This window comes from Nycticebus coucang, chromosome 19 (genome assembly GCF_027406575.1).
Source record: "Nycticebus coucang isolate mNycCou1 chromosome 19, mNycCou1.pri, whole genome shotgun sequence".
NCBI classification, from domain to species: domain Eukaryota; kingdom Metazoa; phylum Chordata; class Mammalia; order Primates; family Lorisidae; genus Nycticebus; species Nycticebus coucang.
The window spans coordinates 45,946,860-45,961,055 of NC_069798.1; the positions used below are offsets into that span (position 1 = coordinate 45,946,860).

Sequence of the window (14,196 nt, forward strand, 5' to 3'; positions counted from 1 at the left end):
GAGAAGGTAGTAGAACAAGTCTTCACCAATCACCCAGCTCTATAAAAACATTGGTGTGCCTTTACGCTCATCTCTGGTGATGGAAAGAGGAAGATATAGGCCAGGACTCCAAATGTCCTACAGTCTGAAATAAGCACATCTGTGAACACACAGACTCACAAATGCTCAAATTGAGATAGACATGTGCAAAGCTTTGTCTAGTTCCAGATCAGAGAGGAAAGCATGTTTAACTCAGCCAGAAGATATTAGAGACATAAGAATCTATCTCAGAATTAAAGTCTGTGAAAGATTTTTTCATCTGTACGTGGGTTATCAAATAAAATACAATTTGTGGATAAAGAGTATGGCTTACATATCTCAAGGTCTAATCTTGGCTCAACTGATTACTGTGTGATTCTGGCAATTACTCAACTGCTCACTGCTTAGATTTCCTCAACTATAAAATGGGAATAACAATGCATGTACCTGGGATGTCCTAAGGACAAAATGATTGAAAGAGAGCACACTTAGATTAGTGCTTCGTGTAGTAAGCATTGCGTGTTTCTATTACTTTTGTATCATATCTCACATCTTTTTTCTTACATCTTGTGTCCCCAAAGGGATGCAATGACAGGCTCAAACACAGGTTGATTGAGCAATGAGGAAACCCTATAAGGTTCAGATCATCTTTTATGGATGGGTTGAAAAAGAAAAAATGCAAATGTGAGGAGAGAGAGGGGAGGGGAGGGGGAGTAGGAGTGGGGAGGTGGGAGTAGGGATTATATTTGGGGGACCTCACCTGATGTGCACGATGCAATGGTACATTTCAAAACTATTAAGAAAAGAGTATAATTGTGATGGATGTGTCAATCAGTCCAATGTAAGCATTTCACATTGTGTATCAAATCAGTACACCGAACCCCATAAATCATAACATGTGTACATTGATGCATTTCATAAAAAAAATTAAGAAAAATGCAAATTTAATCTTCAAGACACAATAGAAATATGCCTTATTCTTTCCCATAAGATTGCATTCTGGTTGTGAGAAGACCCACTAAGTTAGGTAGAAAAAACAGAAGCAGATCCAGTCATCTGGGGATGAGGCAGAAAAAATGCAAAGTGCCATTGCTAAGAGGGAGGTCTCCTACATCGTGAGCCCTCTGGTGTTTGAAAAGAAACACAGGGAACCTAAAGTGTAAAAGGTGAGATTATTCCAAGTAAATGGAAAAGGACCAGGGAAAGAGACATCTAAGTCCTCTTTGGATACTGAAAAGATAAGAAACAAGGTCCAGAACCTTGATAAATTCCACTGGTTAGGCTAATCACTTGGAGAATCTTCTTGGAGCAGCCGCACATAAGCTGCTGGTTGAGAGTTCTATAAAACTCTCACTCATGTAGCATTCAACTCAAATTTTAATATTCCCCAACGTCATGTATTTTCCTAAAATATCCTGGCCCCTCCAGAGCCGAAACAAGTACTTCCTTGATGAGCAGGACTTCTGGGCTACAACAATCACTCCGAATAGCCAAAGCCAGAAGGGCTAAGGTGCATTTGAGTAAATGTGTACATATACAAGGCCATCTTAGAGGCCATAGTTGTTTACCCCCTTTTAAAAAGGGAGCTATTTTTTAAGTCTTATTGAATGAGTATCTGTTGGACAAATGTGATAATTGATAATTTCAAATAAAGTTTTCACAAGCAGTTGGGGTGAAGAGCGTTTGGGAATCTCAGCTCTCAAGCATTGAAATCAACATGGTAGTCACAACTCCCCCAAAGCTGGCATAAAAGCTCACCTGAGCTTAAGCGGCTCACCTACCAATTCCAAACCAGAGTGGAACATAAAATGAAATACTCAGGGCACCTGAGGCATCACTTACAACCATGAGCAAGACCAGGCAGGGCTCTGGGCACAACCAGGACAACTCCCACAAACAGACACTCTGGCCTCACTCCAACCAGATCTTGATTTTCCTCTCAAATCACAGTTTATACGGTTCTATTTTTGCCCTACCACTTAGCAATACTCTCAAAAAAGACCAAAATTTGGGATGTGGGAAAAGGAGAAATTTTATGAAAACCAAATATGATAATTTCAGGACTTTTGTCCTGAAATTTTATTATAGATTTTGCTTGACTCAAACACCATGTTGGTTCATAGGATCAGAAATAATGGCAACCCTTTCAAGCAGAAAAACAGAATAGGTCAAAGACATTTTCAGGCACGGGTTGGGTGGTGAGAGCAAGTGCCCGGGGCTGGGCATGGTGCTGTGCCTACTGCTCTCCTACAACCCCCAGGACCTTGTCGTACCATACAGTGTGACCCATTTCTTCCTTGGTTGAGCCATGATTAACACCAATCATCCCATAGAGACTGGGGCAGACAAATTAAACCACATTCAAACTGTGGCTGCAGACAAATTAAACCACATTCAAACTGTGGCTGCAAACATGTCAGGGTCTCAGAGGGGAGGTACTTCTAATAAATGAGTGAGATTACGATTCTTCACCACTGAAGGACAGTTACAATGTAAAGCTGGTAAGCACCTTCAAACACATGCAGCCAGCGACACCTCCCCACTTACCACAGTAAGTGTAGATATGGTTGGACTCCAGAAAACGGACCTTCAGGTTATGCAGGACAGCAGGCTCGTGCAGGTAGCTAAGGGCAGTGAGGTCGTTCTCTCCCACCAAGATGTCTGGGTTTCGTAGGAAGGGCAGCTGGTTACTTTGGACGTCAATGGGGTATTCCCGAACCTGAAGACATGCAAGTGGCAGGCACGAAAAGGCAGAGATTGGACATTTAGCCTGTTCAATGCCCTGTCTTCTTCACTGGCATCACTAACACAATTGGAAGGTATAAAGATAAATGATGTTTTAAAGAAAGGCAAGCTGAAGGACTATCTGTGTTCCCATGAGACCAGCACAGGTGGAAAATTTGCCGATAACATAACCCTAAAATATTAAAATACCATCACAAGACATTCAGGAAGCACAACCAGATTTAAAGAGTGTTCTATTGTTTCTTAGTGAAAAACACAGAGTCCTTACTTCCAGTTGCAGATGATTTGACAAGGACTTTGTCTCACCTAAGACACCTTCCTCGAATGACCCCATTCGTTGCTGGTGCTCTACTCTTTATTTGTATTTGGATTATCTTGCAACTGACAAACTGCCTTCCACAAGAAGCTTCAAATTGTACCACATGTACATGAATTTCTCCACAACCTAACTGAAAGCTCTGCTAAGGTAGTAATTTTGCTTTGATATGAAGTATATTAGGAGCTTGGGATATATGTGTACATGCAAAATTAGGGAGTAGGATCACACATATTAAGGTCAAATCTGAGGACATTTATAACCGACTATACATATGCACACACATAAATGTCTATACATGTAACTTACAAAAAGAGGCAGGATATGTCTTTAAACATTTAAATAAGAGGAACTTGTCTGCTGTTGTAATGTTTTATCTAAGTGTTAAGTTTCTCATGGCATTCTTTTTTTTTTTTTTTTTGGCCGGGGCTGGGTTTGAACCCGCCACCTCCAGCATATGGGACCGGCGCCCTACTCCTTGAGCCACAGGTGCCGCCCTCTCATAGCATTCTTAAAAATCTGCTGGGAAACTTTTAAGAACACTTTCCTCAGCCCAATTTATATCAAGAGCTCTCGGACAGAGCTTAAGGAACCTGAAATTTAAAGGAATTCAGATTCTTTATATTCTTTAAATATTCATTTCTGATACAGGTGGCCTCTAGATCACATTTAAGGAATTACTATTCTATATAAACCTTTGAGAATATAAATATCAATGTTCCTCCTATACCACTTTTAGAGGGACTTATATTATCAAAGCTTAAGGTGTATTATAAATGCAGCAATTAAAGAAGTCTGGTAATGGTGCTAAAATAGGAAGATAAATGAAATGTAATAGATCCAGAAATAAATGCAAATGCAGAGAGAAAATTTGTACATGACATCGTTAAAACTGCAAATAAAAGGTTAAGAGGAATTTTTCAAACAATTTTGGTAGATAAACTAGCCATTTATGGAAAAAAGAGCCAGTATTCCATTCTCACTTCCTCATACCAAAATAAGTTTTAGACAGAAAAAACACAAAGAACTAAAGAAAAAAATTAGCAAATATTTGTACATGTTCTGGAAGAACGAACTTCTGAAGGATGATACAAATGCCAAACCAATACAAATAGGAAAAATAGTTACAAATTTTACTATGATACAAAATTTGAAACCTATCATGAAATACATTGTGCAATTATACATTACATGACAGAATTCATGATCCTAGTAGCCAATTATAAAAAACCCAGCACCTTGAAAGAAAATCGTACCCTGAACACAAATCACAAGAACAAATGGACAATACGAAAAACTGTTCAACTTGATCAGTAACCAAAGAGATGCAAATGAAAGATTACTAGTACGATTATCCACCAAATAAGCAAAGGCATAAAGACTGACAAGACCCTAACTGGGAGAGTGGACAAACAGGCGGGCCACTGTGAGTACAGGCCGCCCAGGCAGGAACTCCCAGAACTTCATTGGTGATAGTTACATGAAATATTACATTTTGTGTTAAAAGGTATTTTACCTATGTACAATATAACCATGATAATAGAGCAACTGACAGCAATACCAAGAAAAAATATTAGAAGGCATATAAACCAATGCTGTAACAAATCAGAACAGAAATAACCAGCTTTAAAAGGAAAAAAAAAAAAAAAAAAAAAATCAACCTCACCTCTAAGAAGCTTTACTGGTACCAGAAGAGTATTTGCAGATACTCTTTGTTCTCTGGGTTTTGTCAAACATGTATACAACTGGCACTTAATCTGCACTGGGTTTACAAGAGCTCCGTTCGCACTGATGTGCAAGGACAGTAGTCCTAGTCCTTTGGTGAGACTACAGCTTCTTGACGGGAAGAAGCATCCTTGATAAGCCCCTTGACATGTTCTTTCAGTACCATCCTTAGACCTGAACATGGAAGAACCCTTTCTGGGGCCCTGAATTTTAGAGGGTTTCAAATATCTAAAGCACAATATATAAATTTATTCATGAAAAACATGGTATCTTTACCATGGCATCAGCATTCATAGCAGACACAGAATGACCGCAACTCTCAACACCACTCTGGTGACTAACGCCTTCAGGCCCCAGAGAAATGCTTCTCCACAATTCCTGTCCCGTGTCCTTGAAATAAGATAATAGTGCCACGCTGCCTTGAAAGTTCGTGGGTTGTAGTGTAGCACTGCCAATGTCACAGACTATACGCTTTGGAGTGTGGGGAGAAATTAGGTGGCAAAGATGCCAAGGTAGGAGATAAATAAACACATCATCCTTCCTGTTAGATGCAGACATGCAAACGATAAGGGGATGTCATTTCCCTGCTGGGCAAGGGTCCAAGACCTTGCTCTCCACACGTTCTAATCACAGTTCCAGAGCTGCTCACTAAATACATCTGCACCACTGAAAGAGGACACTTTCCAATACCGAACACCCCCTATTACTCTTGCAGGGTTTACACACAGGGGCAGGTATAACATGCCTGGAGCAAGACAGTGATTATTCACATTGGCACCTGGATGGAAACTGAATAGTAGAGTTCCAAGTATCTTTATTATTGAATTAAGTGTTTCAAATTTAAAATGTGAGATCTAAATAATTTTGATAATACTTTGTAAATTGATCACCCAGGTGACTATAACAACCTGGTCAACATACAGAGGTGGTCAACATAGGGAACCAGGCCTGTACTGATATGTACATGTGGTGTCTGTCGGTCTATGAAAATTAGGTCAACTCGGACAGTTCCTGTGACTCAGTGAGTAGGGCGCCAGCCCCATACCAAGAGTGGTGGTTCAAACCTGCCCCAGCCAAATTGCAACAAAAAAATAGCAGGGCATTGTGGTGGGTGCCTGTAGTCCCAACTACTTGGGAGGCTGAGGCAAGAGAATCGCCTAAGCCCAAGAGTTGGAGGTTGCTGTGAGCTGTGACACCCCAGCACTCTACTGTGGGTGATAAAGTGAGACTCTGTCTCTTAAAAAAAAAAAAATTAGGTCAACTCAAGGAGTTTGGTCAGTGCAGGGAGGTGGTCACCTGTAGAGGCTCTACTGTATGTGAACAGACCATGGGTCATATTCTCTCATCCAGCCCCACAAATGTCAGGATGGACTTGGCAGTACTGGGATAGGATGGAGCATATTACTCTCCGAAGTCCATGTGCTCTGTCTGCCTCTCACCCAGGAACACTAGGCCAGAGCTGTGCACACAGGGAGTGCCCGCCATCAAGGTGGCTGCTGGACACTGGACACAAACTCACCTGGGAAACAACATACACCAAAAAGCCATGCAAACAGGGAGACTTTTCCCTGCCACTGGAGGGCAGGGGCCGAGCAGTGCATAAGGGGGGTGGGCCAGGAGTGAGAAGGCCTGACTTGCAAGAGCTCTGCTCCGAAGGAAGCAGGAGGAAGCTGTCTATGACCAAGGACCGCATTCCATGAAACACCTGGTCCATTTTAAAAGTGCAGTGCTGGGCGGTGCCTGTGGCTCAAGGAGTAGGGCACCGGTCCCATATGCCAGAGGTGACGGGTTCAAACGCAGCCCCGGCCAAAAATCACACACAAAAAAAAAAGTGCAGTGCTAAGAGTTGGCATGCCTGCATGGTGCCCATCCTGGGTTGGGAGGAAAAGGTAGGAGACCTTGTTTCTGTCCTCCTCACCCCACACTCCCCAGAAGTTTACCACCTTCTCATCAGCTTCAGTATGAAACATTTTACAACATACTTGGTGAAATAAATCAGACATGAAAGGACAAACACCATATGAGGTACCTGGAATGGTCAAATTCAGAGACAAAAATAGAAGAGAGGTTTCTAGGGCTATGCGGGGAGAAGAGATTGGGGAAGCTAGTGCTCACCAAGGACCAAGCTGCAGATTTGCTCAATGAGGAGTTCTGGGGAAGAACAATGGTGATGGCTGCACAATGATGACGCCACTGAGTTGCCAACTGCCACTGAATTGTTAAAAATGGCTGTGACATGTTTTATGTTACATATATTTTGCCACAATAAGAATAAGCAAAAGCAGTGGTGACAAAAAAAAAAAAAAAAAAAAATTCTTAGAGACACAGTGAGAGCAGGACCACCTTAAACACTAGGCCTGGGTTAGTGTATAGGTAGAAAGTCCTGTCCTAAGTCAGAGTCAGGGACATTTTCATCTTTATGGAAGAGAACCTAATTGATTTTAATCCTATGCCACTGCATTGAAACCCACACTACCAGGCTTCAGGAGAAAAGGATGTTGGGGTGGATTCACAAGCCAGGCTAGTATACCAAGCATCAGAAGAGACTTTCTTCAAGTATTCAGAGTGAAGCTGTGTCACAGCTCTGCTGAGCTGCTCACAATGACAGCTCAGAGCCAGCTGTGGACAAGCCACAGCCCATGGGCAACCTGAGCAGGCTCAGGTGTTCAGAGCCCATTATTTCTCGAGAGCTGCTCATCTCCAGTGCCAGGATTCCTTTCCAATTACACACTGATGGCCTTATAGCAGGGGAAGGAGGACACAGGCCTGGGCAGCTGCCAGGATTAGTCATGCAGGGCCAAATTCGATTTCAGCAGCGGAGGCAAGCATCTGCTCTGTTTTAGCAACACGGCAGATCATTCCTCGCTGCCTCCATGCGACTTTTTAAGAACACCCGCCCACTTGAAAAGATCAACTGAAATGAAATCTGCTGGAGTAGAAGATACTCCATCCAAGTACGTGGACTAATTTCATTTTGTTTCGGGTGTGGGGTGGGAAGTTATTCAACATGGTAAACATAATTCCATCTGTTGGGAGTTGTGTTTCTCATCTCAAAACCAAGAGGCGGCTAGCAAAGCCTGCCTGCCAGGAGGGGGAAGGGGAGGTGCACACACCTTGGTGTAGACCATTTTTAACAAACTCACTATTGCAGGTATACCAAATAATACGCCCAAGTTGTCACTGAACATAAGTTAGTGACTCTGTCTGCACCCACAGCCTGAGGCCGCACCACTGTCCTCCTCTCCCATGGCTCCCAGGTGCAGTGGCCTCCTTCCCTAACCTTGAACATGACAAGGCCTCAGGGCTTTGGCACACACAGCTCCTGCCTGAGACACTCCACTCTCAGGCCACTGCACCTTTTGTTTTCTGTCGCTGGCTCCTTTCCATAACTCCCTTCCTCAAGGAGCCTGGCCTTGCCAAATACACCTGCCTCAGAGCGGTGGGCACCTTCGTTCTCCTTCCTGCACCTCATGTCATCCACTTTCTGCCATGCCTACTGCCATTAGTCACAATCCTTTGTTGCACTTTTGTGCTCATGTTCACTGCCACCTCTGGGCCTGAGTCCCCCCAAACATCAGGGCCACAGCTATTCACCCATCTGCCCCCATGACCCAATACAGTACACAGAACATTCAAATTGTTTGTGAAATATACTAATCACAGACAGGTGGTCACAAAGGGCTCAAGACAATGGAAACTGAATCCGACCTCGTCTTGAGAGAGGCCAACTGAAAAGTCAACAAAAAGAAAGCTCATGACAGCAGCCAACACATGAAGAGTGTTTACATGCCAGGCACAAGTCTAAGTACATATTAGCCCATTTTATTCTCAAAATGATACTAGATAAAATATCGCCCCCATTTCATAGATGAAGTAAGAGGCAAAGAAAGCTTGCTACCTCCTGCAAGGTCACCAAGCTAAGAATGGCTGAACCAGGATCCTGATCCAGACAGCCTGGCTGCATGAGCCTTGTTCCCACATGGCTCTGCAGTAGCTACTCTTCCTCACTTCCCACTGATGCCTCAACCCCAGGGAGAGAATCTCCTGTTTTCTTCACTCCACTGAGAAGATTCTGGCCTCAGCCATGAATGATCTCTGATCCCAGTCAGCATTTATTGATGTGACACCCATAAAGAAGCTTCATGGTTTGGCAGTTTCACAATGCATCATTATCAACAACAAAAGAGAATCCGAGGGCTCAGAAACCTCAATACCAAAGAAAAATTCCAGCTCACAATGTACCGTCTAGTCCTGTGGAGCACACCCCCAAGCTCCCCACCCCTCAGGACCAGCACTTACAGTTTCATCTTCCAGTTTGAGCTGGAGGCTCCTGTCTCCCTCTTTGTAGTCCTTGGTTAATTCAGCCGAGCACCATACTTCATCAGGGTCAGGGATCCAGACCCTTGTGCACTGAAAGATTAGAACAAAAGAAACTCAGACACAAAATGAAGCATTCAGGTTTCTAAATATGTGTCATTATCCAGGAAGGACCCATCAGGAAAACTTTTAAAGCCATCTGCACACATCTACCCCACTTCTGATTTCAAGACGAGATAATCTATGAGAACAGATAAAAACTTGCAGGATTGGTAACAAAGGGCACCTTGCAGATCTTCAGACAACATCACAGGTCAATGAAATTAAAATTCCAGAGAGACTGCTGGGCCTGCATTTTGTAGTATCTTTCCAAGTTTTATGCTAGTATCTCAATAGGTGTTACAAATCAGCTATGTCAAAGGAGGTACCTAGCATGCTACAGACAAAACACATGCAACAAAAACCATCAAGACAGTATCGCAGATCTTCAAAGGTCAGAAATGTCTGTGATATCCCGCATTCAAAGAAAAAAATCATTTTCCTGAAGAAGTGAAAGAATGCGATTAGCAAGTGGAGAGTGTATTTAAGTATCCCTAGGATGTCAGACATCTCAGTTTATTTGTCCATTCCTTAAGCCTGAACCATGCCCCAGAATCTCACTCGGCCTCCTCCAGCAGCTCCAATTTGCAGACAGTCATTGAATTGGCCAAGGGTTAGCAGGGAAGAGCACAGCCCTCAGGAAGTAACGATGGCGGAGCAACCTCCAGTGATGGTGCCCAGCATGTTCTCAGTGTAACTTGGGGATTCTCAGCCATGGCCTGTAGATTAGAATTACTGGGAAGCTTTGACAATGCCAATTTTGGGTTCTGCCTCAGACCAATACAGTCAGGATTTGAGGTGACAGAAAAGCTCCCAAGGAGGCTAGTGTGTGTGGCGATGAATAGTAGCATCCGGATCTGCTGGCTGTCACCCCTGCCACCACTGTCTGTACAGCTGTCAGACCAATTCCTAAGTGCTCATCTCACAGGTGATGTCAATAGGTCCTAGTTGCTCCAGAAACCATCAGAAGACATGTGCACATGCATACATGTGGTTTCACAGTCCCCTATATTCTTAGCAAACTCGAAACAAATGGCTCTTTTGACCAGCCAGGATGTGTGCTTGGGTCAGCATAATCCACTCCATTCCTGGAGCAACAGGCACAGGCCCTGTGGCCAGCTACCCACACACAAGCTGCCAGCTGGATTCTGGCTCTGTCTTTAAAAAATTTTTTTTTCCTCCAACTGATTTTAAAGATTCTGATGCCTACTACACCTGTCTCTAATTCCCTATTGAGCAGTGAAAGTCACAAGGTAACAATCAGAACACTGATTAGTACAAAAGCAAACCAAACAACTTGCAGCCTTGACATGCCAACTCAGGGTACAAACCTAAGGCATTTTTTTTTTTTTTGCATCACAAAGAAATAAGTTGACAGAATCTTAACCTCCTGCCTGCCTTACAGTGAGATATTACCGTCTTTATACTAAAAAACTATAGAACTTTATAGAAACAAAGACCTTTACAGTATCTAAGAGCTGCTGAGTACCACAAAAGGTGTTCTGAGGTATCTCCAGAGAAAAAGTTTCTGAGCACTTACTGACCTTAACTGGTAATATCTCTTCTGCTCTCGGGAGTTCTAATCTACCTTCTCCACTGTCACTTAAGCCACCCATCAAGCCAGAATGACCTTTAAGACCCTGTCCCTTCTTCAACTTCACTATGGTTCTCTCTGGTCTCTATTCTGAGTTATAGTCCTGGGACTTCCCCTGGCAATCAGCCCACCCAAGAAATATTACCCAAAGCAAAGTCTCCACTCCATGTAAACCATGTCAGAAATGTTGCAGGATAACAGAATGACTAACAAGAGAAGAACGGGGCAGATCCCAAGAGGAGCTGAGTGAAGACGATGATATGTAGATCCTGGAAGCAAGGAGCTCAGCCCCAGCTCAGCCAGGTCCCCTCTGGCCTTCACCCTGCAGCCCTGTGCCGGTCACTGGGCAGGTAATTATATCCAGCACTGGGGGAATCTCACTGCCCGGTGCTTTCCTTCTTACTCTACGACAGCTCATCTCTCTCTTCTTGGAGCACCCGGGAGGCAGAAAAGGGGCTTCTCAGATTTTTCCCAACCCACACAACCTATTCCAACATCAGAGTCAGAGGGGGACCCTAAGGATACTTTAGCTCTTTGTTCCCTCGAATGAGGCATCACCATCATTCCAGAACATTTCAGAAATACAGAATCTCAGCCTCCACCTAGACCCATTGGATCAGAATCTGTACCTGACTGCTTCCTGTTTTGCTGAGCAACACAATCTCATACTTCCCCACCCTTGTAAAACTGTCAGCAGACTATAGCTGTGGGCCAAATCTGGCACAATGTTGTGGTAGAGGCTCATGAGTTAAGAATGGCTTTTAAACTTTTAAATGTCTAAAAATTAAAAGAATGAGATTCACATAACAAAAAAGATGAAAACCAAATTTTGGTGGCCATTAATAAAGTCATACTCGTTATTTAATAATTCCACACTTCAGTGACAGAGTTCAGTAGTTAAGACAGACACCCTATGGCCCAAAGCCTAAAGTATTTACTATGGGCCCTTTACAGAAAAGTATGCCAACCTCTGCCCTTGTACTTGCTGTTTTCCTCAGCCCAGGGTGCGTTTCCTCACTTGTCCATGAGGGCAGAGTCCAAATTCCAGCCTCATATCCTCACTGAATACTTTCTTCCTTGTCCTCTATGGCATTAGCCGTACCCAACCATGAGTTACCACAATAAATTCTTCCATGGTTACAAAACTAGCAAGAAAGCTAGTCTTTCTTCCATGTTTCATCTCATTACAGCAAGAACTTTCTGATACACTTTTGGGCATCTTTGTACCCCTGGCATCTAGCACACTGCTGGCACATAGCAGACGTTCATTAAATGTTCACTAAATGCAGGAATCATTAAACAGCATTTGCATTTATGGGGCACCTGGTTTATATGTAGAACACATGATAAGCACCATGTAATCCAATACAAACATCAGGATCTGCACCCCGAACTTAAGGTACAGATCATCTAGTTGGGTACATAATTCACACAAAAAATATGCTCTAATGGAATAACATGACCAATTACTAAGGAGAGTAATGGATATTCACTGGGAGAAGGGATAGGGAGAAAAGGGGCAACAAGTTAATGCCAACTTCAAAGGGCAGGGAGTAGACAGCCAAACTTTTAAAAGGATATGGTGTACGCAGATCTAATCTAAGCAAGCTGTAAGACTCAAACCCTGTGGGTACCTGGACACCCAGCATGTCTATACTGCGGAGACTGAGTGAGGACCTTTGGACGAGCACTTAGATTATTACAGCTCCTTGTTAAAGCAGAATGAAGTCAACCCTCTATTCTGCGGGTACAGGACTGCTGACATCTGCAGGCAGCACCCCGTCTGCTACCTGCCTCCTTACTTTTATCCTGCTTCAGATTCTCAGCTTAAAGTGCCTATAAATTACTGAGCAGGGCTGTTCACCCAATGTCACGCACACCACGCATAATGAGCGATTTATAGATCTTCCCAGGGTAATTTTAACCATAATCAAATTTTGCTTTACATGCTAGCTTTGCAAACAACCCCCACCCACCCACAAATCTGTAATATACAAAGCAATATATGATCAGTGGGAAATGAATGGTAAAGAAGGCAGACACACTGAGGAGAGAGATGCAAGCACACAGTAGCAAGCAAAGACTCAAGGAAGATGGATCTGAGCATTACAGGCAGAAAGATTTAGAAGGGAAGGGTCTCTCTTTGGGGTGATAAAAACGTTTTGCATTATCAGAGGTGGTGGGTACTTAACATTGTAAATATACTGAATGCCACTGAGTTGTTTACTTTAGAATATTTTTGTTTGTTGGTTGGTTTAGGATTTTTGGGGGGCGGGGGGAGGGAGTTGTTTTGAGACAGAGTCTCACCCTATTTCCTAGGCTGGAGTGCCATGGCATCAACCTAGCTAACAGCAACCTCAATCTCCTAGGTCCAAGCGATCCTCCTGCCTCAGGGACCCAAGCAGGTGACACTACAGGTGCCTACCACAATGCTCAGCTAATTTTTCTATTTTTAGCAGAGATGGGCTCTCACTTTTGAAGAGGCTGCTCTCCAGCTCCTGAGCTCAAGGGATCAGGAGCCTCCCAGAGTGCTAGAATTACAGGCATGAGCAACCAAGCCCAGCCAAGAATTGTAATTTTATCTCACTTTAAGAGTACACACACTTTTCTGGTTGCAGAGGATGGGAACAGCATCTTGTATACCTTCTCTCTTGCCGTGGGTTCTCGCTTCTAGTCTATGGATAAGCAGTAAGATAAAACATTTTCCTGGGAAGTCAACCTTTTATGAGCCAGACAAACTCTATAGAAATAAGGTTCTGCCTTGGCTTTTAGTTTCTCACCTTTAAGGAATTCCTTCAAATAAGCCTGACCTCTGCTAGATTTACTATAAAACAACAGAATGTGGGAAAGACAAGCCCACTCACATAATAGCAAGCCCATCCTGATTATCAAGGATTATGATTTTAGAAAGCACTTTTGGGAGCCCCACACATTTCCTGGAGAAGGCAGATGCCTATGTCAAATGCAAGTGTGCTAGCACCAACCTACTCAGCAGGTCCTGTGCCCACATTACCAAGAGCCAAGTCAGCAGGACAATCAGAGACAAGCTCTCAGCCTCTGAGTCTAAGTCCTCTAGTATCTACCCTCTCCTAGAGAAATATTGATTTTCCTACAGCAGCCCAGGACCTGCTGAGCATGTGTTTTATACAGGTAAAATGCCTCATAATTACACATGAAAACAAGTACAAATGCCCATTTACAATGACACACCAAGCTAAGCCACCAGGTGATTTCAGCATTCAGCATCAGGCAGACTGAAGTTTCAGTTGCAACAAAGCCTTGACCTGAAGCAAGGCATCCTGAGCAGGGTTCCCAAGGAATGAACAAGAAGGAATGTTCTCCAGCCCAACTCGGTGGCTGCCTATAGATAAATGGCCCTTCC

At 43.4% G+C, this 14,196-nt stretch overlaps 1 protein-coding gene across 2 annotated transcripts in view; it reads right to left on the minus strand.

Annotated features, from left to right (window-relative positions):
• The window catches only part of MYO5B (myosin VB), a 341,703-nt gene that overhangs the window by 186,496 nt on the left and 141,011 nt on the right, over nt 1-14,196 (minus strand). For both annotated transcript variants that reach the window (XM_053571966.1, XM_053571965.1), the window contains exons 2-3: nt 9,104-9,214; nt 2,566-2,737 (exon numbers count right to left, since the gene is read on the minus strand). In XM_053571966.1, the coding sequence (XP_053427941.1) occupies nt 2,566-2,737; nt 9,104-9,214 (283 nt within the window). The remainder of the gene's footprint in view (nt 1-2,565; nt 2,738-9,103; nt 9,215-14,196) is intronic.